Genomic DNA, 26,521 nt, shown 5'->3' on the forward strand with positions numbered 1-26,521 from the left:
ATTTATTTATTTATTTTTATTTATTTATTTATTTGTTTAGAAGTAAAATAGGTACAATAAGCCACAGAACGGGCTTGTACAAGATAAAATTAATCACGAACCAAATTAAACCCCATTTAAAAATTTACCGAATTACTTATACAAGATAAAATTAATCACTGAAATATTATACTTCATTTAATAATTTACTTTGTTTTTACTAAACCTAAACAAAGGGAATTTCTGATTTCTCAACCATTAAATGGTGAAAAAATATTGAAATTCGAAATTCGCGCCCTTTCGAAGCGCGCCACGGAAATGAAAAGAGCGGAATAGCGAGGGACGAGAGCGTCGCACTTTTAGAAGGGCGACTTTACGAAAGAGGGGAAAAATACGCTCTTCGCGTAGAGCCCACTATAGCAAGTGCGTGAGGGGAACGAAAGTGCCACCCTTTTTTCTGGCGCTCTTCCTCCGGGGGGAGAGCGCGTAGAGAGAGAGCGTCGAAAGAGGGGAAAATACGCTCTTCGCACAGAGCGATTCACGTGAGAGCGAGAGCGAAAGAGCGACCGATTTTTCGCTCTTTCGGTTTTCGCACTGAGCGTCGCCCATCTCTGTTTTGTTGGTAATCTCATCAAAGCGACAAAACGTACGAAAATTAGATTTATACTTTCAAATTTTTAAATTGATATCGTTAAGGGCCTTAAGAAAACCCAGATAGGATTTTAAACCCGAGTTATTTAAATAAAATAGCAAATAACGACAGGAATATCTAAGAAAAGAAGTTAGCAAAGTTTATCAAATTAGGCCTTTGTGGTGATCTCTTTTACAATTACCTTCGGTATTGAATAAAATGACAATTTTCGGTTTCCCTTTCTAATGGAACTACTCGAACAATTTTAACTAGGCAGTTAACCATATTTAACGTGAAACTTAATTCTTAATCATTTAAAAATAATTAAAATCCACAAACCGACGATTGAAACTGTTAACCCTTGCGTTTTACTGAGAAACCTATACCAGCAAAATGGCGACATCGTACCGTTCATTCTTGACTAAATTACATATTTATTCTTGGTGCATGTATCTATACTTGGAACTGCGTCATTGATGACGTAGGGATGCAAACTATGATAAGCAAGGAGGTTAAAGTAAACTAGTTCTTTAAATATGACATTAATAATTTTTCTAAAAAATAAAAATAAATAAAATACAAAACCAAAAAAACCTAATTTAATTTGGTCCCAAAATATTGTACATGTTTTCCGAGGAGTTTTCGTGAATGTATAGGCGTATAGGGGTTGTGGCTTTTGGGCGGTTTTTCACCGAAACTGTGGGATTTTTAACTTTCGAACATTGGCAACACTGATTGAAATTTTTTATTTAAAATGGCGGACAGTGGAAGCAGCATTTTGCAGGCCAGAGAAACCTTTGAAAGTAAATTATTTCTAAATATTATTTGACAATTTACATTTAACGTAGAGTTGAAGCTTATTTCGGTGTGATTTTTTTACACTATGTTGTTTATCTTTATTTTTCGAGTGTTTGGGGTTTAGCTTTTACATTAGTATACACTTTCAAGGGATGAAACTGTTCCCATCCGTCTTGTTTGAAATAAGCTTACATTGAACTATTCACAATAATTTCTAATTGCCAATAACTTTATGTTCAAAAGTTTTGTTTGTTTGTCTATAATTACTACTATTATATATGTAAAAAAAAAAACTGTAGTGGCTTTTGGATCTTGCTGCATCAAAAACTAAAAATTTATATTGGCATATGTATCATAATAAAATATGTACGACACTTCTTATTCTTCCAACTAAACGATAGTATGTTTCTCTAATAACCATATATATGTTAATGTGACTAATTACTGTCAACTTGTCATTTTGTTTCTAGTCTTGGAACTGTCGGTTAATGACGCGTGAGAAATCGAAGTGCTTAGCCTTTTAAAATTGAATATTGTAAACACTTGGTTTGTTGTTGTAGATAGTTATATTTGAATGCATTTTCTTTCCTATTTATCACCAAGCAGCTATTTTGATTGAAGAGAGTAGGGATTTATGAATTTCCTATTTAAAATTATCAATCATTATGTAATTAACTTGATATTTAAACATTTTTGGTGCTGTTCATTAGCTCCTGAGGTTGAGTAAGAAATATGTAATTTGAAAAATTGTGGTAGAATATGTATGTACAAGAAGGTTAACTAATAGCCTAAAGATTAAGCACTTTTTAATGGTTATGTTGCTATATTTCTCTGATATTTTTTCTTACTTCATGTAGCACTTAAACTCATCCTTTGAAAACTGAAGTTCTATAAAATGATTTTTATTCAACAGCATTGGAACAGATATCAGAACTATTAAATACGGGTCTAGATGCTGAAACCCTGGCAGTATGTATTCGCCTTTGTGAAAATGGAGTCAATCCTGAAGCTCTTGCTTACGTCATTCAAGAATTGAGGAAGGAAAATCACAATCTCAAAGTATGAAAATTGTAAAACAAGATAAAGAAGGCTGTTAATCCCATTTTATTTCTAGGCACATGATAGAGATCAAGCTTGAAGCTTAATTATTTCATCTGTAAATATCCCGTTTAATCCAAAAAAAGGTTTATTTACAAATATGTAAAAAAAGGAATGTACATATTTCATAATTGCCTTCTTACTAAATATACTTTAATTTAACATAATTGAAAATGTGGGTTTAAAACTACAAATTGCAGAAACCACTTTAAATAAATGGCAGGCAGATGTCACTTCATTGTGTTCTCAGTTGATAATCCCCATTTTGAGTTATGTATCTTACCCATGGCAGAGCTTGATAACCGCTCTTCTCAATGATTTTCAAATAACGAACCTAAATTGCATAGAAACATAATTTACAGTTAACTATACAAGACAAAGTTATCCTAAAAATATGCCCATTTTATATAAGATAGATGTACTTTTTTCACTAAATATCATTCTACCTTTGCTTGAAGATACTTATTTTGTGCCAAGATTTTGTATTTTTTAACCTTATTTTAGAAAAAGTTTCCTATTTGCAACCCAAAATTAAATTCCCTGACATTTCCCTGATTTTTAGATTAATTTTTAAATTTCCCTGATTTTTATACCCATATTCAAATTCCCTGACTTTTGCAGGAATTCCAGGTACCCTGTTTAATGGTCAGGTAGGAGGGTGTTGGCAACTATATTACTATTACCCTCAGCAAGCTGTTATAGAAAGGGGAAACTAAATAATTTGGGACAAACCCTTTTAACCAGTTGGGAGATAACAACTACTGCGTTTAGTTTTAAAGTTAAGTGAAAGTACCACAAGCTCGGATCAAACCAGGCTCCTCTAACCATTCCACCTTAGGAGTTGAACAATATACAATAGGGCTTTTGGTTATAGTAATATACTTGTGTTAAGTTGTATTAAAGGAACAGGATAAACAGAGCTTTATTTAATAGGGTAGTTCCTAGTCTCTGTAAAGGTAGTCCTATCTCCTAAAAAGTAAGTATATATTTGTATAGGCACATTTTGGTTGATTTTTGTTCATTGTTGGGACTAAAAGAGAAGTTGATACAACTATACCTGAATGCCTGAAGTAGTGAAGTAAGGGATTTCAAACTTCACTTGAATGGGTGGTTTACCTTCAGTTTCTTCACTTTCTACACTAGGCAAACCAAAGTGGGCCCTCATTAAATATTCTTTCCCTCCCTGAAAATGTTGGAGACATAGTTAACCAGAGCAATTTTCACATATGAATGTTTAATTTACCGGGAATGATTTGACAGTCCAAATAATAGCATTTTGCTCTGGTGCATATTTAACACTACCAACAGTTGTTTTGAATTTTGGTGAATCAGCATCGTGTGGAACGGGAATAACAATTTCAACATTGTTGGCCGTAGATCTTCTCTTAAATTGACTTTTAGCCTAGTGAACAAAAAAATTAAATGTAACAGATAAATGAATTGCTTTAGATTTGCATACTTTAATCATGTACTCCACTCTGCTATGAGCATGTCTTTCAATAACCGACTCAATCCAGATTAATGGTTTCACCTGTTGGAATTATTTAAAGGTCAGGCAATGATCATAATAACATTGATATCTTATTTTCTTACATGAGTGTTTAACCTATAAGACATAAGCTCAAATTCTCCATCAGGAGGAATGAAAGAAATTGTTCGATCATTCTCAAAACGAGAAAGTCGGACACATTGATGAAATTTAACATCTTCCAATTCAACAGATTTACTTTTGCCCCCTGAAAATTAACACTTATTCAGAGTAGTACTAATTATAACTTTTTTGACAGTTTCTATCAAAATTTGTTTTAAAAATGCCTAATTTTCACAATATTTTTAAATGAGTTACAATTTTTTTTATCATCAAAAAACTTTAACCACTTACTTCCAGTACTTTCAAACAACACTTTATCGTTGAGACCTAATCTTAGTTCAGGCATTCCTGATAGATATACCCTCATCTTAATACAACCAACAATTTCACTTCTAAGTACGTTCCCACTAGCATTTGCCTGGTCAAAAAAATATTTTTAGGTAAAAATTCCTTGTAATGTTATAATTTAAGGTAAGGATGGATGAAATTCATACCAATAGGTTAACCGATTCAATTACATCTAAGAAAACCTCATTTTTCCTATATTTAATCCCTTCAGACCGCCATGACACAGCGTTTGTGACTGCCATAGGTGGTCTTGGTTGGATCTCCATTTTATGACTCTCTTGGGTGATGTACCTAAAAGTATGACAGGATATATTTTAAAAAGCATATTCTGCAAAAATCTTCTTATAATTGCAACAAACTCTTGTAAAATTTTGCTATCAGTGGTTTGTGGGTAACCAAAGTCCATCAGTTCGTCTAGCAATTCGTATATTACAACAAAATTGTCCCTAATACTTTCTTCTTCAAGTTCCTTGAAATACTCTATAAATACCTAAAAAAAATTAAATTAAAGGTAGAATTACGCTTTTGATCTAGTCACACATACTTGGACAATTTTGTGTAAAAACACAAAAACTAATGCCACGTTAGCATTTTTCTTTGTCGTTGCCACAACTTAATTAAAATTCAAGAATTTAACAGTGATTCTTTGGTTTTAATTTCAATAAAAAACTAAAGGATACTGTATAAGTTGTTATATTTTATGTAAGTAAACGTAATTCCATTGTTTTGCAAAATGGGATTCATGCATCCTTCTTCCTCTTTCTCCATTAAGAGAGTCAAGAATTTATCAATCGAAGTCATATCAATGTCACCACGGTAGTTTCGTGATATTAAGACCTGGAAAACAAAGTATTAGTACCAAAGTTAACCTGTAAAGTGTATCCTGCAATTCACAGGTGCACCAAATTACAATTGCATGGGTGGACTAAACCTAGGTTACACGTAAATTGATATAACCTTAAATAAAGAAAGAACAAAATATATAAAAGATTCCAAATTTACCTTCCCCTTTAAATCCAAAATATATATTGCAGATGCGGACATTTTTATATTATATACTATTTTACACTTAAGAAAATTACACTTTAAAATGTTGCTAGGCTGACCCGGCCCTTATGTGGTTCCGAAATCAAGCTAACAGCCTCACAAACGAAAAATTCAACTCTATTCGAAATACAAAGCTTCTACCAGAGACTATAATATAAGCTAGTCTTTGGCGTCTACGTAATCCTGTCCAAAATACTTCTTGAAGTAGGCGGTAAATTTAGCAACACGAAATTTTTGTGAACATTTTATTGGACGTCAAAATTTGTACAACGATTTATTGGCCTGTTTATCGGGCCTTATAAAAGACTCCGCCTATTTTTAGTAAATGACAAAAAAAATCGCCATGCTGTCGGACAAAACCGACGTCAGGGAACAGGGACTCAAGCATATTATTTTTCAGTTTTACGGACAGTACGGTGTCAAAAGATAACGCGCGTAACGTAACGTTAGCGTTCTTGTTGCGTTTTGTAAGTACTAAGTACCGATTTTTTCCTTTTTTGTTTTTAACTTTATACTTATATCTGTTACTTTAGCTAAATGTTTCTTTGGTAATTTTTTTTTTATAAATGCCTTAACATTTGTACAATTTAGGAAAACTTTAGTTTTTAAAAATGTACGTAAGCCTTGGTGCGATACCTTGGCTTCTTTTTCAACCCATAGACTTTTTCGGTTTCCCTTTGATTTTTCGTTCGGTAATATTTTAGTTTGAAAATAATGCATCTTCTGCGATAAGTTCAAGTTTCAGGTCTTTACCACTTCTATTTTAAAGGAGATATTAAATGCTATGATGATGTAAAAATTGCCCTTTGCCATATCATCCTAAGTGCTACCCAAATAACTCAAAATTAGCTCCAGAATTAACTCAATACCTTGAACTACTCTAAGCTAGTTATCTACCACCGCTAGCGTAAGGACTGACAAAAAAAGGGAGGAAGTCAATACAAATTACCGGGTCTGGGTTTGAACAAACGAAGTATACTTCTCCCAAGATTTATCTCTGAAATAGTATATGGCTCTCTCAGGACCTAGCATTTATATTTTACTGGGGCCTGGCACGCTCTCAGTGGTTCTTACTAGCATTATGGGCTTACTTTTTTCCAGTATTAGAAACTTTAGAATTATAGGTTCTCTGCTGCAAATATGAGTGTAATTTTTTTAATTTTAACAGGATTTTATAGATTATTTAAACAAGGTAGTTAAAAATATAATTTATCTAGAGACTGGTATCAAGTTATAATATTGCACAGTGCCAAGTTTCAATAAATTTGATCAGAAGCTTATAATAACTCTTACGGGATAAGTATCTACCTAGGCCATCAAACTGAAAAATGCACCTTAGGCTAAATGCAGTTTCAAGGGTAGTGAATCTTAAGCCAAATTGGGATGTTTAAACACCGCAATGTTTACTGTGTATTATTTCGCCTAAAAATTTAAAACTTACACTTCCTGAATATTTGTTAACTGATAACCATATTTTCAAATGTAATAATTTTAGAAAATCAATATATGACCTATTTTCCCCTTACACCAGCATTACTTTTTTTTTTTAAAGTCAGCAGAACCCTATAAAGATGCATGTTCTAAGTGCTGAACATTAACAAGTTAGGGAGATATATAACAGTTTGCTGCACCCTAACATGTAGTGATCATGTTGAGCCAAAAGTAAATTTTGAGATCTTTCATTGGTTCAAGTTGCCTAAATATTGTGAACTTGATCAATTTTACACACCTCTTAGGAGGTTTCAAGTAGAGTTGAAGTACTTTATCTTTGAAAAAGCTAACCCAAGATTCTAAGTAAAACGTTACAGTAGCGAATGAATGTAGCTTAGAATTTAAAAAGAACAATTCCCTGAGAAGGATTTTTAACTTTCCCTTCAATTGAAAAAGCTCTCTTGCATGGACTTTTTCCTTCCCATTCTGACCCTCTGTCATAATCGACTTCCCTTCCTGCTGCTGAGGGGCATCAAGGCGGCAAAAAAGTTGGAGAGCAGCGGGAGAGTATAGCAATATTTTCTCATTGCTACTGAAAAAGCCTGGGGGGGTATTTAGCTTATTGCTGTTGGAGCTGGTAGCTAGTTCTCCCTCCAGCAGCCTAATAATAAACATCATTCTACATGTTCTGATATATATGATATAACTATAAGTCTTATATAACTATAAGTATTATAGAGCCTGTAAATCTTAAAAGAAAATGCTGCGCCTAAATAGACCTTCAGCCAAGCCACAACCATTTGGTAGTGAGGGTGTCTTTTGCCTGAATGGAAGATTATTTGCGATAATCAGCTAGAACCAATGTAAGCTTTAATGCCAGTTTTTACCATTTTCCCCCCTCATATTTTGTGGTTTTTAATATTAAACTATAGCTTATACAGATAATAATACATCAATGAGGAGAGAACATCACTATGCTGATATATATTTTTTTTAGATTATACCTATATTAGTGGTGTTTTTGTAAATTGGTTTCCTTTTAACAGTTCCATTTTTATATATAATTTAGGAAATATTTTTGTGTTATTTGCACTTGCCAACTTTCGATGTATAATCTTCTTAAAAAGTAATATTTGTTAATATTAAAGTTCTAATCAGCTAACTTGACCCCAGGACCTGTTCTGGAGTTATTTTTCCAGTTTTAGAGACCTATATTATGGTCTTTGAAAGAATATTTTAGTTTAATTAGTCTCCTTAAAAACCCGGCTATAGTGGTGCAGTGGTTATTTAGCCCAGAGCTGCATGTAATAAATGTTAATATACTAGAAGTAGCTGAACGACTTTTCTTGGTAAAAAAGTTGAATGTTTTGAAGCCATTTGGTATAGCATCTCTCTCTCTCCCTTTTCCAAAAGAAAAAAAGCAGGTTTTTCAGGCCCCTTAAGTCATATTGACCTTGGACAGTATCCATAATGTTATTTCAATAATTTAACAGTGCATTGGCTTTAAACTCGAATTACTGCCGGACTTACGATTATTACAGTATACGTTGATAATTTCAAGACAATTTTTGTTTCGTATAATAATTTCAACGGGTACTATTATAATAGTAGGCTATTTTTGATAATTTGGCCCGAGTGTGTGATAAATTATAAAAATAACTTAAAATTAATTACAATACTCAATTTAATTTAGGCATTACTAAAATTAGGGATTTCTCAATATTCGAACAAAATTGAATTTTGAAACTAATTTTCCGTCGTACAATTTTTCTTACTTTTCATATTTTCAGATTTTTCGTAATATCTGGCAAAATTTGGTATAACGCGATATTATCAACTGCCAGAGGATATATCTTTGGTGATGTGTTAAATTGGAGTTACTCTACTCCCGCCGAACAAATAATTATTAGTGTGTTAAATGTGTGAAAAGTTGGATCTTTACTTCTTAACACCACCATGGCATCATGGATGTCAACAAAAATGGACTATCCCTTGGATTCGCGAGTGCTTCAAGATAAAATTAAAGTGCCTTTGTCCCCGTTGACCTTAGGTCAACCCGGTGGATTCAAAGGACGTCACGCTTCGATTTACGCTAGAAGGAAAGAACCGGTGGTGAGTATTTTCCATTTTAGCTTACTTCGGTGGATAATATTTTTCTTGTCATTAAGTGTTAATAGGATGATTTCCACATATAGTAATAGGAAATGACTGAGCTAAAAATATCAGCTTGCTGGTACGGAATAAACATACAGGAGTATAGGTGTAGAATTATTTTAGGTGACCTGAAAGTATGACCATTGGGCGTTGAAATAGAAAACGCTGGTGACGTACTGTATGAGGTGAAAAAAAATGTCCCTTAAATAACGGAGGTTATTTCATTTTTTCCTCGTGATTTTTTTTTTAAGAAAACCCATTTAGTATTTAGATCTTATCGCAAGGATAAAAATTTTTGATTATATGGATTTGTTCGTACATACTTTAGTATATGAAAACTGAAATATTTTAGGTTGCCAAGCCAATTGCGCAATTTGATTTTTCCGTTTGTTGCAAAAGATCGAATGTGTCCAATCTCAAACAAGAATTACATGTAGCGCAAGTGGTATGAAAATTAAATTATTTAGACTGTGCGTTAGTCAAAAGTCACTCAATGACAAATTGGATTTCAAAATTTGTCCAATGGGTTTTTTATGCAAAAAACTATTATTTTTAATATTCTAAACATCTTACGAATGGTTTGTGAAAATTCGACTTTGAAAAACTGTGTATGATGTAAAAAGTGGCTTTGACCCTTAAATATCTTGACTCAAAATGTTTTAAATATTTGACATTAACAGTATTTATTAACACAATTTGGGCAATGTTAACATTACGTATTTTCGGAAATTTCCAATTTGACTGGTGGAAGTTTCTCGTGTTATCTCAATTTGGGTAAATAAAGGCAACTGCGTATTATTTAATAGATATTTCAATCGTAATTTTTTCCCCTTTCTAAGCGTGAGGTAGGGTACATAATATACTTTTTTTTCTCGAAAACAAAGTATTTTCTTTGGGATTTTGATATTTTCTAATTAAACAAATCGGGGGAGGGGGTGGAATTAAAGTACAATTAAAAAGGTTGTTACACACAAGGTTTAAAGCTTCACAAATTATTTCGGGGAAACACACGAAAAGCTTCAAAACTAACTTGGGACGGCAACGCCATTATTTTCATTTTGTGAAATTTTTAATTGTGATATACCTCAAAAACCATACATTCAACATATTCCAGAAATCGTTTTTTTTTTCGCGAAAAATATTAAAGATATAGGGTTATTATAGTAATTTGCAGGTCACGTACCTAAATGTAACCAATCACCATCAATTTTGACTACCGCATCTTCTTCACCTCATTCGTTTTATTTGCCTAATAGTATTCAACATTTACTTTGCAGCCAAAAGATTATGCTGGTAAATGTCCAATGGGTAGCCCCAAAATTCGAAAGCCTTTGAATCCAGTTTTGCACTTAAAGATTCCTTTGAGGACACTTCCCGCTTCAAACGACGCCCAAACGAATGCCTCGAAAAAAGAAATTTCATCACCTAAACTACCTCCAGGCTCTAGCATCGGCAAATCACCCTTAGCCCTGTCGCCGAAACCAATCTCTTTAGCCCTTTCGAACTCCGCGCAAAATTCCTTTTCAACCACGCCCATTTTTGATACCGGTAACGGAAATTTGCGCAATAGTGTCTTAGCAACTGTAACCATTCGAAGTCGAACGAAGTGTACCTTAAAAAGGCCTACGTCCATGTTGGTTTTGCCAACCCAAGGCTTGGGAACTGTTTTGCCACGATCGGTTAGCGACCTTATTTATTATTCAAAGTTAGCTAATGACGCGCTAACATTCTGTTTCGCATGAAATTAGCGTCCACCATCTCCGTCCTACTTAACGTCGGGCAGGAGGACCCCGTCACCTGGCTCTGTTTTAGACCCCGCTTTCGTGGAAACAGTTCGTCAGAGGATAAGAAAAGTTCAGAGAGCTAGACTTTATTTATTACAACAACCAGGTCCACATTCATTTCTCGTAGCTGCCGATTCACCTGAGCATAAGTACAAAGTTATCATTGGCCCACAGGTATACTGCGCTCAAATAGACAGATTCTAAAATCCCTTACAAGGAAAAAGAAACATTAGAGGGGAATGCCTTTAGAGGTTCGATTTTAACGCTTACGCTGATACTAGATGGCGCCAATTTAAACTTTATGGCGGAAGGGATTTATTGATTTATTACAAACACTATTTTAAACGATGTTTTATGTAAAATAAAAACTAAAAATTAAAGGTGGTAGAGTGTATTAAGCGCAAAAAGATTTTTCACTATTTTAAATAATTTAATATAATCATAAATTTTAAACTTATTAGAAGCCATGGAATTTAATATATAGAAATAAATTTCAATGGCTAAAATCTTTTTTTTTTACATTTCGAAATTTATTTCTATAATTTAATATATTTCAGACTTACGCGCCATCATTCTGGTAAGACTACGCCTATATAAAAATCGACCTTTAATGGCGTTACCCTTCTAACGGATCTTTTGCCCTTGTCAAAGGCGTATCAGTCAATAACGACCGAGTGAAAGCCTATAACCACAATTATCTTTAGAATTGCACATGTGGAAAAAGTCCACACTGCATCCACGTTTTATTTGTAATGTTACGGGTATTTCAAGTTCGAACCACAGACCCCAAACTGTTCTCTAGAACCTTAAAGAATTTTGAGGTATGGACTCGGACTTTGACATTAGTTAGTTCAACCAATAATAACGCTCATAGCGACTTTTGGTCTTAGGTTGAAGAATTGATAAAAAGGTATGAAATCAGACGTAGGAAGCAAGCAAATTTCAAACCCAATACAGAGTCACCCTCAAAGAAAGCTGGTACTACTGGAAATAAATGCAAAAGACCGATGCTGCAAATGTCCTCTTCAGAAGGGTCACTTTCCAATCCATCCTGCGCCTCATTTACTCAAGAAAAAAGGTGTGTTTTATAATAATAATTAGCCTGGCTAATGCCCAAACGCGAAGAAGTAAGGCGAACGATTATCGGGGAAATCGAAACTTAATTAGGGAAGTAGATGAGGTATATCAGCCGATAGGTTTCATTTCATTTCTTGGTCCTTGTTACTATGCTTGATAGATAAACCTAAAATACATACAGATATTTGTTAAGGGTGTGTCGTAAATTTTGCTATCCTCTGTACATTCTTTTTAGCCCGCGCAAAGCCACTAAGTGTACTTTTATCTTATCTCGCTATGTTTTGCCTGTTATCATTGTTTATGAAATTCTTCTATGATATTTTTTAAATAACCTAACGGGAATTGAGGTTATGCTGGATACTGTAACAACAGCGAATGTTACAATTTACACGTACCACTTAATGAAATCGTAGTAAGAAACACTTGTCCTTATCAACATGGCCATCTGAAAACTATGTGGGGCTTACAATACACATTTTACCATACATTTGGCACTGATAGCGAAGCACCATTAGTGTTTGTTGTTTTTGACAGTGGGTTTAAAAATTATGCTCATCTCGGAAGTTTACAGGTCCCTAGAATGCCTAAAAGTTCCTAACTTTATTTTCTTTATTTCCGGTGAAAAGCATAAAATATTTAAAACCGAAAACTGGGAGGTAGAAACTGATTTCTACCTCCCAGTTTTCACGTTACATTTGTATCGAAATCTGCATAAATAAATAATGTGACCATGGGCGCATTTTCATTTCTGGCGAAAGTAGGAGTAGGATCCGGATAGAAAAAATAGTGCCGAAACGTATGGTTGTTGTAACTTGTTTTTCAAATGCGTACCTCTTCCCCTCCCAGTGTGGATTTATATCTTACGGTGACTTGGGAAAAATAAGAGTTATTAATAGTTACGCGGAATAATTTTTACATTTTGCATGTGATCAATTTTGAGCTATGATTCGGTGTAATAATACAGGGTTGCCACACGTCAGGGAAATCAGGGAAAAGTCAGGGAATTTAAGAATGGACCTAAAAAGTCAGGGAAATGTCAGGGAATTTTTAGAATTTGTAAAAAGTCGGAAAAGTCAGGGAATTCAATTTTATCTTGGCACTTTTTTAAGTTTTATTTTTTAGACCAGATCTATGACAAATTCTATGATTATCATTTATTTCCTTGAAAGTTTGGCTAATTTTTTCAACATTGCAATAACCTTTTTACTGAAATATAAGTTCATTAAAATTTATTAACTTCTGATAAAAGTAAAATATAAAATAAAAATTTGGCCTTAAAAAGTCAGGGAAAATCTCTTAAAATGGTCAGGGAAAACAGGGAATAGTCAGGGAATTTGAATCTCAAAATTTTGTGGCAACCCTGTAAGAGTATTTTGCAAAGAAAAGAAAGCTTTGCTGTCAAACACTGAGGCAGTACCTATTCGGTGTGGTTACCCGAGACGAATAAGATAAGAATTTTAAATTTACAAAATATTTCATTCGTACTTGCGAAAGTACGTGTTTCACTTTTATAGCTAATAGACAATAGCTTAGGGCTGTGCGATTAATGGTTTTAGGCAATCGAGTCGATTATCGAGTATCAATTTTTTTCATCGAGTATTCGAGTTGAGTAATATTGAAGTCGAGTCGAGTAATCGAGTACTTCATTAAGGGGAAACTTTCTCTTATTCGAGTCGAGTAACTAAAACAAAACCTCGAGTCATATTTTTAACGAGTCGGGTTATCGAGTACTTGATTAGTAGCTGGTTTTATTCAAGTAATTATGAAATTAAATTTATAAGTAGTATAAAGTAACTTTCAATGCTGAAAAATATTCCTTTAATTTAAATGAACCACAGTTTTCACAACTTTGTAGGTACCGTTTATTGCCCTCCAAAAGTTGTAAAAACCCCTCTTTTGAACTTTGAAGCAACGATAATACAAAAAAACCAAATACTCTACAAGTTTAGAGAGCAGCTTATTCGAGTAATCGGGTACCCGAATATGTAAGTTTTTGGTACTCGGTAATCGACGAGTATTTTACAATTACTTATTCGAGGTCGAGATCGAGTACTCGACCTCAAAAAGGCCAAGTACTCGATAATGTTAGAGTACTCGCACAGCCCTACAATAGCTACTTCTCTCCTAAGAAGTATATTAGTTACTTTTGGTATAACAGAAAGCCAAAGCTATGGGAACGTAGCTAGAGCATTTGTAAACCCCAGATGTACTCCTGCTTATTTTCAATTTAGTTTTTTGTCAGTACCAGGAAATTGATATTCCTGTTTGGTACTTTGAACCCTGCTCTTAAATTAACACCTTGGTCCAATAATCGCTGACTTTTCCTCGCAATTTTTTTTATTAATGAATCTCCCCTCCCCCTCTTTCACTCGCTTGGGATCCTCTTTCTGGGATATAAAACATCCGGTTTTTTATGGTGGGTGTGTTTTTGTGTATGATTGATTACTCCCCTCACCCCCTCCCCCGTTTCCTTTTTGACGGGGACATTTACTAAAGTGTTACCATTAAACATTTCTCGAAAAAAGAGACAGCGCATTGAAGGTTCTCCATTTTAACGTGGTTTCGCGCGTTATCAAATTCTTTGCGAATGGCACCCACGTAAATGGATCGTTAGATTCGGAAACCGCAAACTCCTTCTAAGTGAGGTTTTTTGGAACTGGGTTGTGTTGAGGCTCCTTCAGGGGCTTTATCTCGTTTTAGGGGTAGATTGTTACGAGCTGCCGCTGCTGCTTCAGGCGTTGTTGGTATCCTATTGCGGTCCTCCTCATCCTCTGTAGTTTCAAGCTATCTGCTTATTAACGAAGAATCGCTGACGCTTACCAGCTTTTTATTACTTTCTAAAGATATTTGGGAGTTCTTTAATTCGAGGCATTAATCGTGGGCGTGGAAAACTAAACTTATGTTTCAAATACAGTTTGGGTTAACTGAAGGTAACAAAAAAGTCCTTTCCTTATTAAATTTAAATGTACCACGCTACGTTCTTGTCTGCTCTAATAACAAACCATATGTTAAACTAAATCTACTGCGTTTACATAGGCGGAAGGAAAATTGAGTGGTTAACCCTATGTTTGAGAAACAGCTCTAAAATTTTTTGATGTATTTTAATGAAAATCCAATAAATTAGTCTAGGGTATCTCGACTCGCGGCTCTTGGATTAATTAAACGCAAGAATATACCGCACCCGTTGCAAATCCCACGACGGCGGTGCTCTATCCATCGGCTCCCTGGTTATAAAGGGTATGCGTTTCAGGAATTCATTCGTCTATGCCATCTATGGGCGCTCGGGTCAACTCTGGAGTTGTTTCACTGTTCGGGGTCAGAAAATAAGATTTGCTCGAATGGTTTTTTCTTTATTATAACCCTTAAAGTTATTTTTGGGCGGTGCCCCCCCTCCCAACACCCGTTTGAAGTTTATCAAGCGGGTCGCTTCAAACTGCTTGATAAACTTATGGATAATATTTCAATAGAGAAGTAGGAACTGTTTCAGCCAAAGATGAGTGAGGGAATAATAATAAAATAATAATCAGCTAGGCTAATCACCCAAGGCACCAAGCGACTTTTAAAGCCATTAATTCAGGTGGCCGGGTTACAACGCGCCCTTCATTCCACGTGAGCCAACAGCTCCCTACACTAACCTCAACCAGCTTTTTGGAAGGGGAAACCGTAGAGCTTGAGGGAAAACCCCTTGAACCAGCGGGGAGAGAACTTCCTCAACGCAGAAGAAATTGTTGTTCGAAGTTTTCACCCAGTTCCACAAACTGGGATCGAACCCGGCTCCTCTTGTTGCGAGGTGAAAGTGCTAACCACTCCGCCACCCCACCTGACAACAGTGCCATAGAAATGCCACTTAGAAATATTTTATCAATCCTGGTTTATTAGTGAACGAAACTAATCGAGGTGACGTAACGGCGCTAGCGTCTCCGAGGTAGCGCCTACGATCTAGCGTCTGCTACAGACAATTTTAAAAAGCCATAACGTTTTTATTTAAAAAAACTTATAAAAATATAAGCAAACGATGCAAAATTATATTAAAATGCAAATATCATTTTTTATAAAGTTAAATTTACGAATAACGATGAGGAAAAACTAATAGCGTCTGCTTTAGCCGCTACCTATCTAGGTTTCCATGGCGAACCAAAAGGGGCGTCGCGATAGTTTTCGGTCGCGAATTAACTTCTGGTGACATGGAAATTGTATAATGTTAGACATCTTCCTACCCAAATTTTTTTAGGCTTTGCAGCTCAATTTCAAGAGTTCTAAGTGCATTTAACTTGACCCATATGTTATGGTCTAATGTTGAGTATCTGAGATTAATGATATAAATCGTGGACCAGTGGTGTAGCCAGAAATGTGTCAAGGGAGGGGTGCTTAGTCTATGTTAAATTATAGAGGGGGACTAAGTTAGCTTGGAAATTTAATAAACGCATTGTGCTAAAAAAGAGTCTGTTCCTCTTGTCTGTGTCACTGTCAAGAACTCTGATTCTGAGTTAGCAATTTATATTTCTTCTTAATTTTCATGGTTTTCTCATTCAGGAGTGAAAATGAGGGAACAGTGGAAGAAGAAAGCGCCCTTTGTCCGATTTGCCTTCTGGATATGGTTGAGGGAGAGTCTCTAGTTACTTGCGAACAGGGGTGTAGAAATAAACTTCACCATCACTGCATTGCCATATGTAAGTTCCAGCTGGGGTCTTTCCATCTCATTTACTAAAAACTTTGGTAATAATTTAGTTCTCTTTTTTTTCAAGTCTGTTACATGTAATTAACTTCCTATAGTCTTTTTTCCATCTGGTTTAAGTCCAACGCTTACTATAGACCTTAGTTAATGACTTTCAATGACTAGAAATGCAAATTTTAAATTAAATTTTGAATTTTATTTTTTTTACGTGGAAAATGAAGTTCAAACAAAAAATTATACATTTTACTTTTTTGCCATAACTTACATGGATAAACAGTGTATTATTATGACCTTTTTGAAAGATGATAAGATAAGATCCATACCAAGCTATTATATTGCAAATTCCATGTCAGTGGTTATCTCTTTCAACTTCAGACCAGTTACTGGGCAGTTTGAGGCACAAATTAAATTCAATTAATAATTAAACTTCAGTTATGGTTTAGTTTTAAATAATTTTCTTTTGAAAAAAATTAAATGAAATTTTGTTGCAGGGGCTGAAGAGTGTTTCCGACAAAATGAGAAGATCCTTTGCCCATTATGCCGAGCAGAGTGGCTTTCACCTGCCTTAACAAACAATAGGTTAATATTTTATCGAATAACTTATCTCCCTCATACCTGTTTTCCCTCTGTTAGTGTTTTGTTTGTTTATAGAATTGGTCAGAAAAAAGATAGTGGGCAAAGTCCGGACCGATTATCCAATGTACCCGTACCTGTCATATCAAATAGGAGTCCTAATAGCTCAAATATAGCAGCTATAAATCCAAAATTCCTTAAAAATCACCATTTGTATTCGTCCAGTCAATCTCATTCATCATCCTTATCAAGTTCATCAACATTATCAGCAACTTCCATCAGTCCAACGTCCAGTTTAAAAAGTAGCTCAATATCGTCTTCCATTGACTCTCATCCAACAAGATCAACCTCTCGTTTGAAACTTCCAGATGCCCAAGCCTGGTTACAGGTACAGATTTTCCTCGTTCTTGAGTACTTTTTTTTATATTTATTTTTGTCCCCTTCTTTCCTCTTAACCTGTACCTTAATTATTCTAAACGCGAGCTATTACGTCTTTAAACAATAGTACCGGTTTCCAGGTTTTTGGAAATGAATTTGTGAGTTCCTTGGCATCACCCAATTGGTCCCTGAGGGAGAAAGCTTTGAAGTGGTTAGCTAGGCAAGTTAAATCCATCCTGGTTTTGACTGAAGAGATCCACGATCCGGGAGTAGAAAATAATGTCAACTTGTCCAGTAGCAACAGACGTTTGCAAGATTGTGATACCATTTGCGAGACCTGTTTCAAAATTATTTTGTCTATGGTGACGGATCCTGTTTATAAAGTTTACATTGCAGCTTTGGTGAGGATACTTTAGTTGAAAAAGGACTGACAACATTTAGGCACATTGAATTAAAACGGACTTTTCAAAGAGGCAGGATTCTTATCAAGGATGTCCTTGAAAAAGCTGGGGGGCGGGGGGGAGACGTGGATAGAGTAGGAAATAGCTAGTGATTTTTTTTTCTAAGTTATCACTTATCAGTTCTTTTTAATGGAGTTTATTTTCTAGTTGCACGTAGTTGGGTTCTTTGCATTGATATTTAATTATATTTCAGCGGGTTCTGAGAGTGGTTTTAACTCATAGTTTGGCTAAAAGCGAGTCTGATCTGAAAAAACTTCAGCAAAGAGTTAAGCCAATTGTCAAGGCCATTTTATTGAAGTGTGCTGATGGTAGCAGGTATTGAACCTTTATCATTTTTTCAAAATTAAGATTATCTGCTAAGATTAGTTAATTATCTCTGTGTCTCTCTTTAGACGTACTTCCCAATTGAGTGCAGCTACATTGATTGAAATGGCTAGAGGTCAGGCAGGGGCTTTAGCAGTTGGTATACAAACTAAGCAACCAGGTAAGTGGTTTAATTTTTATATTGATTTCAATTTTCAGGGTTGCTACGCGTCAGAGAATTTAAAACTGGGCCTGAAAAGTTGGGGAATTTTAAGAATTTGTAAAAGGAAAGGGAATAGTCAGGGAATTCGATTTTCTATTGACTCTTTTTGAAGGTAATTTTACTCTAGATCTATGACAAATTCTCTGATTATCATTTATTTCCCTGAAAGCTTGACTAATTTTTTCAACATTGCGATAACCTTTTTTCTGAAATATAAGTCCATTTAAATTTATTAACTTCTGATAAAAGTAAAATTTTATAAATTTGGCCTCAAATTTCTTAAAATGGTCAGGGAACTTTAATCTGAAAATTTTGTGGCAACCCTGATTTTTCGATGGAAATGTCATGTTTTTCCCTGCATTTTTTAATAGCTGCCGAGGGATTAGGGGGTGTAGACTTTGTTATAAATTGTACACTGGAAGATGACGTAGATAATCCAAAAGTTATGACCCATTGGCAATGGCTCTTAGGTTTGTCACATTAAACCAGATGAAATTGGTTTTTTAACCTACTCTAAGTCTTGTCCTGATTATTTACCATTCTTTATAATTTTAGGAAGACTAGCTGTTGTAGAACGTTTAATTGAAGAGTTTCCGCACGAGTTTTACCTACTCTATGTCCAACTATATCCATCTCCTCCTCCTACACATAGTGTTAGTAAGCTGAGAAATGAAGAGTGCAACCGACAAAAACTGCTTAATTACCAGCGATTAACTACTCTACTGGGATTTGCCAAAAAAGCTGTAAATATGAAGCAAATTCAATTTAAAACAAATAAAACTAAAAATTTTTTCTCTGGTAATTAGTTGAGGCACCCTCATGCCACAGTTAATAAAATGGCGCATCAAGTATTTTTGATGGCTTGCCGGTTGGCAGCGCACATTCCAGCCGTATTTTCCCAAATCTATGATATGATTAGTGATTTGGATACGAATGTACAAAATGCTATTTTGAGGAAGCTACAGAAAATGTTGGAAGACCTCCGAACACCAATATACTTTAAAGGAGAGAAGGGAAAAAGAAAGAAGCATTTGCCACAATCTCTGGTATTGGATTCCTCTGAATCCCCTAGTTGTAATCTATCTTCGAGCCGTCCATCTAGGTAATCTCTTAGCTTTGAAGCCCATTTTACGCTTCTCAATTTTTGATGCGTATAATTTTTAGTTGTAGTAGAAGAAATTCTTTGATTGGTCGTAACCAGGAAAGAAATTTGATACAAGAAAAGCTTGTGTCTGAAGAGCAAGATAGTTATTTTTCGCGAAACTCTACGCAACGCTTTTCCGGACGGAGTTTGTCATTTAGTTTTGAAAATCATTCCAACATGAACTCTGTAAAGGATTATCAGAATCCAAAATCTACAAGACCTTCTTACCTGCCATTGCGCAACACCAACTCCCCTTCTCCCATTTTGAATCGAACTGGGAGGGATAGCTTCCGAAACAAGAAATCAAACAAAAATGAAAATGAATTTACATGGAAATGTGAAGAGGATTTGAATCCGTCATTAAAGAGTACTGATACTGGTTACTTTACCCCATCAGAGATAGATCTACCTTTTCACAAGTTATCAAAGGAACCAGAAGTGGTTGTGAATGACATTGACCTTTCTCCATCCTTAACATTAACACCATCCTGTGACAGTGGTGCTTTTAGCCCAATCTCTTTTCAGTCGGAAGTTACTACTCCAGTTACGCCTGATGATGCTTTAAATTGGAACCAACGGGGATCTAATATATTGGGTACTATTTTATTTCGTTATTTAAAATATTATGCCTCATTAACTTACATTTGGATCAATAGTGTCACCAAGAACTCCCGATTTTGAAATAAACACATTTCCGGTTATTCCTGGTCTGAGGAACTCTCCAAATGAGGAACTTGTCATCAGTATGCAACCCGATGTAATAATATATATATATATATACATTTTCATTTCATTGTAATTGAAGTTTATATGATAAATTCTGTCTTAAGATTACTGAAAACCATAATGGAGATGTGGTTCTAAAAATGGACCCAGGAAATACTGGGTCATACATTGAGAATATCCACTGGAATAGAGGGCCTTTGTTGGGCACTGGCGCCTTTAGCAGTTGCTACCAAGCGAGAGATGACAGAACGGGTATACTTATGGCTGTTAAACAGGTTTCCTTCTTCCGAAATGACGTTGTTGAGCAGGAAAAGGTCATGGAAGGAATTAGGGAAGAAATTCTAATGATGTCAAAGCTGTGCCATCCCAATATCCTAAGAATTTTGGGAGCTACGGAACAAGGAGGACATTACAATGTTTTTGTTGAATGGATGGCTGGGGGCTCTGTGGCGAGTCTCTTAGAACGCTATGGACCATTCTCAGAGCAGATTACTTTAAAGTATACCTGGCAAGTTTTAGATGGCTTAGCCTATCTCCACGATCATCAAATATTACACAGAGATCTGAAAGGTTGGAGATGAAAACGTATTTTCATGAGACTTGACTAATGACTAAATTTTTAGGAGCAAATTTATTGGTGGATAGTACAGGAAACCACTTAAGAATTGCAGATTTTGGGGCTGCTGTAAGAATGCAATCTCAATCTACAGTAGCTGGTGAATTTCAAGGGCAGTTATTGGGAACAATCGCATTTATGGCTCCTGAAGTTCTTAGGGGAGAAAATTATGGGAGATCTTGCGATGTTTGGAGTGTTGGATGCTGTTTAATCGAGTGAGTATTGTAATATAGTTTTGCTCAACTCTCAAACGTGGAGTTAAATCAATTTTTCAATTTAGAATGTCAACCGCTTCAGCTCCTTGGAAAGCTAATGACATAAGCAACCATTTGGCTCTAATTTTTAAGGTAAGCCTCCATTTCATTCAAATTGGTGTTTGTTGGGTATCTTTGGTGAAACACCCAGTCTCATTTCCTGTTTTCAATAAATTAGATTGCTTGTTCAAACACACCTCCACCTATTCCGGAACATCTAAGTTCAGCAACACAAGACTTGGCCTTGCAATGTTTGAAAGTGAAATCTGAGAGTCGGCCAACTGCTAAGCATCTTTTAGATCATAAATGTTTTAAACAGTGCCTGGTTTGAAAGAACACTAGGTTTAGTGTTCAATAATAATACCTATTAGTGAGTGAGGCACTTTAGACAGATAATCTATATCCAGTTTGGTATAACTTGAGAGAGCTAGGATTGGAGCTTTTTTTTTTTTCAGTATTTTAAAAATATATTTTATCTTGGGGGACCAAAAAGATATACATATATATATAGTACCAATTTTAGGTAGCATTCACCTTTAGTTTTTTGCCAACATGAATTTTCATAAGGGCTCAATTTTAGTATAAACAAGACTAAATACGAAGGCGGCAATTTTTTAAATACTTTTAAGAATTTTCTAAATCTATCCATTTAATATAATCATATACAAAAAATATAAAAATTTTAAATAAGGAATTACGTTAAATAATTTCTAGTAAATGTTGCATAAGATTTTTCATGAAATTGCAACTTATTTGGGACGGAAATTGATTTGATTTCCATTTTATAGTAACAAACGGAAGCTAAAAAATGGTGCTTACTAAACCTTTAACAGTACTTATAAAATGTAAAAAAAACCTTTATCTACTAAATGAAAGCCTTTATGAACTTAAATTACAAACATAAATAGTGAAAAGTAATAAAATTATGTAGTATTTGGTTATTGCAGGGATTTGCGAGAGGTTATTTATTTAATTCTTAGACTTGTAAAAGCAGCCTTTTATACTATGCCTTCAAAACAAATTAGAATTTGAGAATTATGGTACAAGATATTTTTAATAATGGTATTTTTCGAGATACTGAAGATATCAGAATGCATTTATCTTTGTAGTTTGTATAATAACAGCTGAATGCCATTCTCTTGGCTAGCTAAAACTTTTTACGCATAACCCAGGCTTATTTTATATTAGGCAACATGGGTAATGCCTTTTTTTTTTTCGTAAATGGTTTTTCAACTTCTGGAAAGTTGGGTTTATGGACCAATTTTATATATCAAGTTTGTTCTGGATAATTTTTTAAACTGATAATTGAAAAGTAAAAAAAAATTATGGTGCCAAAATAAGAGACTCCCCCTCAACTTTTAAGGATTTTAATGTTATATTTATGCATGAAAGTTGATTGTATTTTTAACTTAGAATGCAGTTTTTAAACTTCAACAATTACTTTTTATAAATGAAAGTATAGTAAAGCAGTTTTCAAATAAATGTTTAGTAGGATTCAATTATGGACTCTGACAATGTTTAAAGAATGCAATAGTATTTTGATTATAAAATTTTATAATTTAAAAAAAATTTACACCAAAAATGTTTTCCAAATATTTCTAAAAGCAAGCGTTAAAAGAGTTGAAATGCAACTTTATTTGGTGATGAAAATTAAAGTTGCTTCATCATCGCGTAAGTTGGTTATCTTGTATGAGTTACCTGAAATAGAATTTTCTTTATGACCCGAGCATATTATAATTTTTAAAGGTTACCTTTAGGAATGACAAATGCATCTTCCTTTTCCATGACCATTTGAAAATTGTGAATTTCTGCTAAAATTCTGCCTTTTGTAACAATAAAGGTCTGTAACAGAATTTTATAGATTATAGCAATAGAGAATGATGCATTTGCTTAATAATGGCTTACCAAAGAATCATTTGGACGTTGGCTGAATGGTTTTTGACAATTTCCTCTTAGCTTCAAAAATCCAAAGAAAGCTAGAGAGTCTTGTAATGGTTTTGCAGTTATGAAGGGGTCTTGAACCTCGGCATGTAATGAGGTAGGTCCAAACCAAGTCAAAGCTTTCCGCTTACTGTACAGCTCTGTTTGGAGAGACATGCATTCAAAATATTAATAGTTGGAATGCATTTGGTATGGTGTATAGTAAAACTAACCATAAGTCACTTCTTGTTGAGTGATAGGATCTATAAATTGTGGAAGACTAGCATTCAGTCCTTTGTCCATCACCGACAGTTGATGGACACTAAATGAGCTCTCTGAACCTTGTATATTGCGCTTTTTGACCATGCGTTGCTGCAGGCGTCTGGCTTGACCTATGTTTTCAGGAGTGCAACCAAGATCAATGCCCACTGCTGAGAACCCTCCTACAACAGATTAAATTTAGAACTTTTGTAATTTTATGATGTAGAATGTATTATTACCAGAAGGACGCTTTTGGTAAATAACCTTTTGATTTAGTCCATAATTTAGTCTAGGTATTTTTTTTCTTCGTGAGCGCCTTACATTGGGAGTATTAATAATAGGTGTATGTAAAGACAAGATATTTTCCCCAAAATTTAGTTTAGTAATATCCCTAGCCAAAGATAAATTTTCTGTTTCTTTGAAAGATACACTCAATCTAGGTTTTTTTTTTCGGGTTCCTTTCAAAGAGCTTTTTAGCTGCTGCTTGATCAATTCCACTGAATCTGAAAGTAAGAATGAAATTTCTTGTTGCTGTTGTTTGAAAATATCGATTAAATATTTACTGTAATTATTTATTGCACTGCTCTGAATGTTCAACTTTGATAGTAAAACTTTTGGCTGAAAATCTGGCGAGTTCCATAAATTTGCATTTACAGCTTTTTCATTGCTTTCCATTATAGTTGATAGCTTTTTCCCAACTTCTGAAGTGCGCACTTTATTCGGCTTAGCTTTTTTACTTCTCTTTATTATTGGTTTCCATCTTGAAGTTGAAGGAATAGCCAAGTCTTCAGGATCTCCTGTGGACAATCTCTTAATTTGAGGTTTGGATGGTTTTGAAGGGATGTAAATGTGGCCATCAGATTCGCTAGCATCATCAGAATCAGAATCTTCAGAACAGTATTTCTGTCCCACTGAGGATGAGCGGCGCTCTCGCACAAAATTACGCTTTGGTAAGAAATGCTTTCCGCCCTTGGCATTTTTTAATTTCTTACTTTCTATGTGGGGTGGTTTATTTTTTACGCCACTTTGACTTTCACAAGTAAGCTCATCTCTCTCCGAGATACTCAAATCTGAGTCATTCCTTGAACATGCACTTTCGAAGTTATTTTCATTAGTTCCATCCTTTTCATTTAGTAAAAGAACTCTAGAACATTTATTTTTGTTGGAAGAAGTTTCATATGCTTTTTTTGGAATAGTGCTTGTAATTTTTTCGGAAGTGTTGGAAATTGTTTTAATTTTTTCAGGGCTGAGATTTTCAATTTCCAATCTCACATTGGAGCAATGTTTAAGAACATTTACAAGCTCATTGTGATCAACATTTTCAGTCTCAAGTTTTTTACAATTTTTGTTCATACTATTTTTGCATTCAGATTTGTCCTTATTACGTTTTAAATTTTCTTTAGTTTTTGCATCAAGAATTGTTTTTTTTTTATGTTGAAAATCTGCATCAGCTTTTTTACTTTTTCCAGGTGAACATTTAGTGAACAAGTCAACTTGGCAAGATTCAACTCTATTGACAAATGATTGACTATGGCTTAGGTCCACAACCGTCACGCTGCATGGATTTGTGGCAATTTTGATTGGTAGACCATTAGGAAGATTTACATTTTTATCAGAGTTCTTGTGATCAGACAGAGAATATCTATTACCACTTGTAGCTGTTTCCATTACCCTGTTAAACTTAACAATACGGGAATCTGGATTGGATTGAGCAAGGCACCTTTCAGTCTTCTGATTACGAACTTCACATAATTCCAGTTCAGTTTCAGGTTTTCTTTTCCTAGAGGTTTTCTTAGTCATCATGGTTGGACCTTCATCAACTTTCTTTTTATCACTAAATGCAGACTGTCCAGTCAGTGATTTTTTGATAGAAGCCAGATTATTAGCTGAACATTCTTTATTTGAAATTTCATTAAGAGTATGGTTAACTTTCAAAACCGTAATGGCCATTTTTTCATTTTTCGGTGAAGGAAGGCCATTGCGCATTGAAGTACTAACTTCTACATGCCCTAGTTCCATTAAATCTGAACTTTTACTCTCCCTTTTCCTTGAACCACTTGTATTCTTTGATGACTCATTTGAATCAGCTAAATCTAAATAAGATAATTAATTTTATGTCAAAAATGGTCGATATAATTTGATTATTAACTTTTAATACACCTTTTATAATGGATTTGGTGAAATAATCGTCAAACTCTTCTATTCCAAATTCATCAGTTCTGATGATTTTACCCTGTTTAACCTCTTCTTCATCTTTTCTATAATGATATTTGCTAATAAGTTGCGAATATGGTAAATAAACCTTGGAAAACTCGATTAAACCTTTTTCTTCTATGTTTCTTATTGATAGGAGATTTGTTTTTTGGGATAAATATTGAAGGTTCTCCAGACACAGCGTTAGAATTTTTAACACCATTGTTCAGAGGAATGTTATTTTGTGATACAAAGGTGGAGAGGCTTTCCTCATTCTCATAATTTTTGTCAATTCTATAACCTCTTGAATTTGGGTTAGTGGTGGAGTTGTCATTTTCAAAGGACCCAGCAATATTTGAATCATCAGAATTCATTTGGTATCTCATTGAATAGTGTTTGCACTGACGGCTTGTTTTTGGAGTGGTGTTATTTAATTCAATAGTTTTCTTACTTATGGCACTTAAATCTAAAAACATCAATTAGTAGATACATTGGTGTGGGAGTAATATAACTTTTTTTTTTTAAAATAGCACCTCTCTTATGCTTCTTTAAATGTCCATCAAGGCATTTTTTAACTAAGGGGCTCTAAAGAACAGGAGCCATGGTTAAGTTTTTTCTGGCCTGGTAATGGTAACATGATAACTGGTAAATCGTTTCTTTAAATAACTTACTTTTTTAGATTTCTTAGCGCCCGGCATTTTATAGAACTATTTCAATATTAATACTATTATATCACTAAAAATTAAGTTATTAAAGTTTCATAGGGAAAAAGTTACCTGATGCCTAACCTTTTTTTGACGAAACTTCGTTATTTGAATATCTTTTCGAAATTAGTTCGGACTTGTGAAAATTCGTT

General features: G+C 34.5%; 4 protein-coding genes across 9 annotated transcripts; 2 read left to right on the plus strand and 2 right to left on the minus strand.

Moving 5' to 3' along the window:
- Positions 1-962: 962 nt before the first annotated feature.
- Mzt1 (Mitotic spindle organizing protein 1) lies at positions 963-2,714 on the plus strand. Its single transcript, XM_090177384.1, has 3 exons — positions 963-1,413; positions 2,322-2,467; positions 2,523-2,714. The coding sequence occupies exons 1-3, from the start codon at positions 1,365-1,367 to the stop codon at positions 2,544-2,546; spliced, it is 219 nt and encodes a 72-aa protein (XP_090033510.1). The 5' UTR covers positions 963-1,364; the 3' UTR covers positions 2,547-2,714.
- On the minus strand, positions 2,514-5,616 carry AP-1mu (adaptor protein complex 1, mu subunit). Its single transcript, XM_090177382.1, has 11 exons — positions 5,448-5,616; positions 5,126-5,282; positions 4,990-5,057; positions 4,805-4,935; positions 4,592-4,736; positions 4,389-4,515; positions 4,100-4,242; positions 3,966-4,037; positions 3,750-3,908; positions 3,564-3,689; positions 2,514-2,840 (listed from the first exon to the last, which is right to left on the minus strand). The coding sequence occupies exons 1-11, from the start codon at positions 5,487-5,489 to the stop codon at positions 2,742-2,744; spliced, it is 1,269 nt and encodes a 422-aa protein (XP_090033508.1). The 5' UTR covers positions 5,490-5,616; the 3' UTR covers positions 2,514-2,741.
- A 212-nt stretch (positions 5,617-5,828) lies between these two features.
- LOC149941424 (mitogen-activated protein kinase kinase kinase 1-like) lies at positions 5,829-23,025 on the plus strand. Of its 6 annotated transcripts, none has more exons than XM_090177132.1 (22): positions 5,829-5,959; positions 8,714-9,035; positions 9,430-9,522; positions 10,355-10,756; positions 10,826-11,035; positions 11,566-11,682; positions 11,752-11,939; positions 16,472-16,608; positions 17,105-17,192; positions 17,265-17,574; positions 17,705-17,965; positions 18,219-18,340; positions 18,418-18,509; positions 18,923-19,021; positions 19,107-19,294; positions 19,358-19,653; positions 19,716-20,290; positions 20,352-20,452; positions 20,526-20,991; positions 21,045-21,252; positions 21,318-21,384; positions 21,470-23,025. In XM_090177132.1, the coding sequence occupies exons 2-22, from the start codon at positions 8,880-8,882 to the stop codon at positions 21,620-21,622; spliced, it is 4,329 nt and encodes a 1,442-aa protein (XP_090033258.1). In that variant the 5' UTR covers positions 5,829-5,959; positions 8,714-8,879; the 3' UTR covers positions 21,623-23,025. The 6 variants fall into 6 exon arrangements, with proteins under 6 accessions (XP_090033258.1, XP_090033263.1, XP_090033261.1 ...); XM_090177137.1 differs by having other exon boundaries at positions 17,412-17,574; XM_090177135.1 differs by having other exon boundaries at positions 9,430-9,510.
- LOC149941425 (uncharacterized) lies at positions 22,823-26,464 on the minus strand. The gene is made up of 10 exons (XM_090177139.1): positions 26,337-26,464; positions 26,199-26,250; positions 25,795-26,131; positions 25,633-25,730; positions 24,036-25,565; positions 23,712-23,975; positions 23,445-23,654; positions 23,197-23,372; positions 23,038-23,133; positions 22,823-22,984 (listed from the first exon to the last, which is right to left on the minus strand). Exons 1-10 carry the CDS (start codon positions 26,361-26,363, stop codon positions 22,925-22,927), a joined length of 2,850 nt encoding a protein of 949 aa, XP_090033265.1. The 5' UTR covers positions 26,364-26,464; the 3' UTR covers positions 22,823-22,924.
- Between the last annotated feature and the right edge of the window lie 57 nt (positions 26,465-26,521).

Source organism: Leiobunum rupestre, chromosome 6, assembly GCF_980474605.1.
Source record: "Leiobunum rupestre chromosome 6, qqLeiRupe1.1.hap1, whole genome shotgun sequence".
NCBI classification, from domain to species: Eukaryota; Metazoa; Arthropoda; class Arachnida; order Opiliones; family Sclerosomatidae; genus Leiobunum; species Leiobunum rupestre.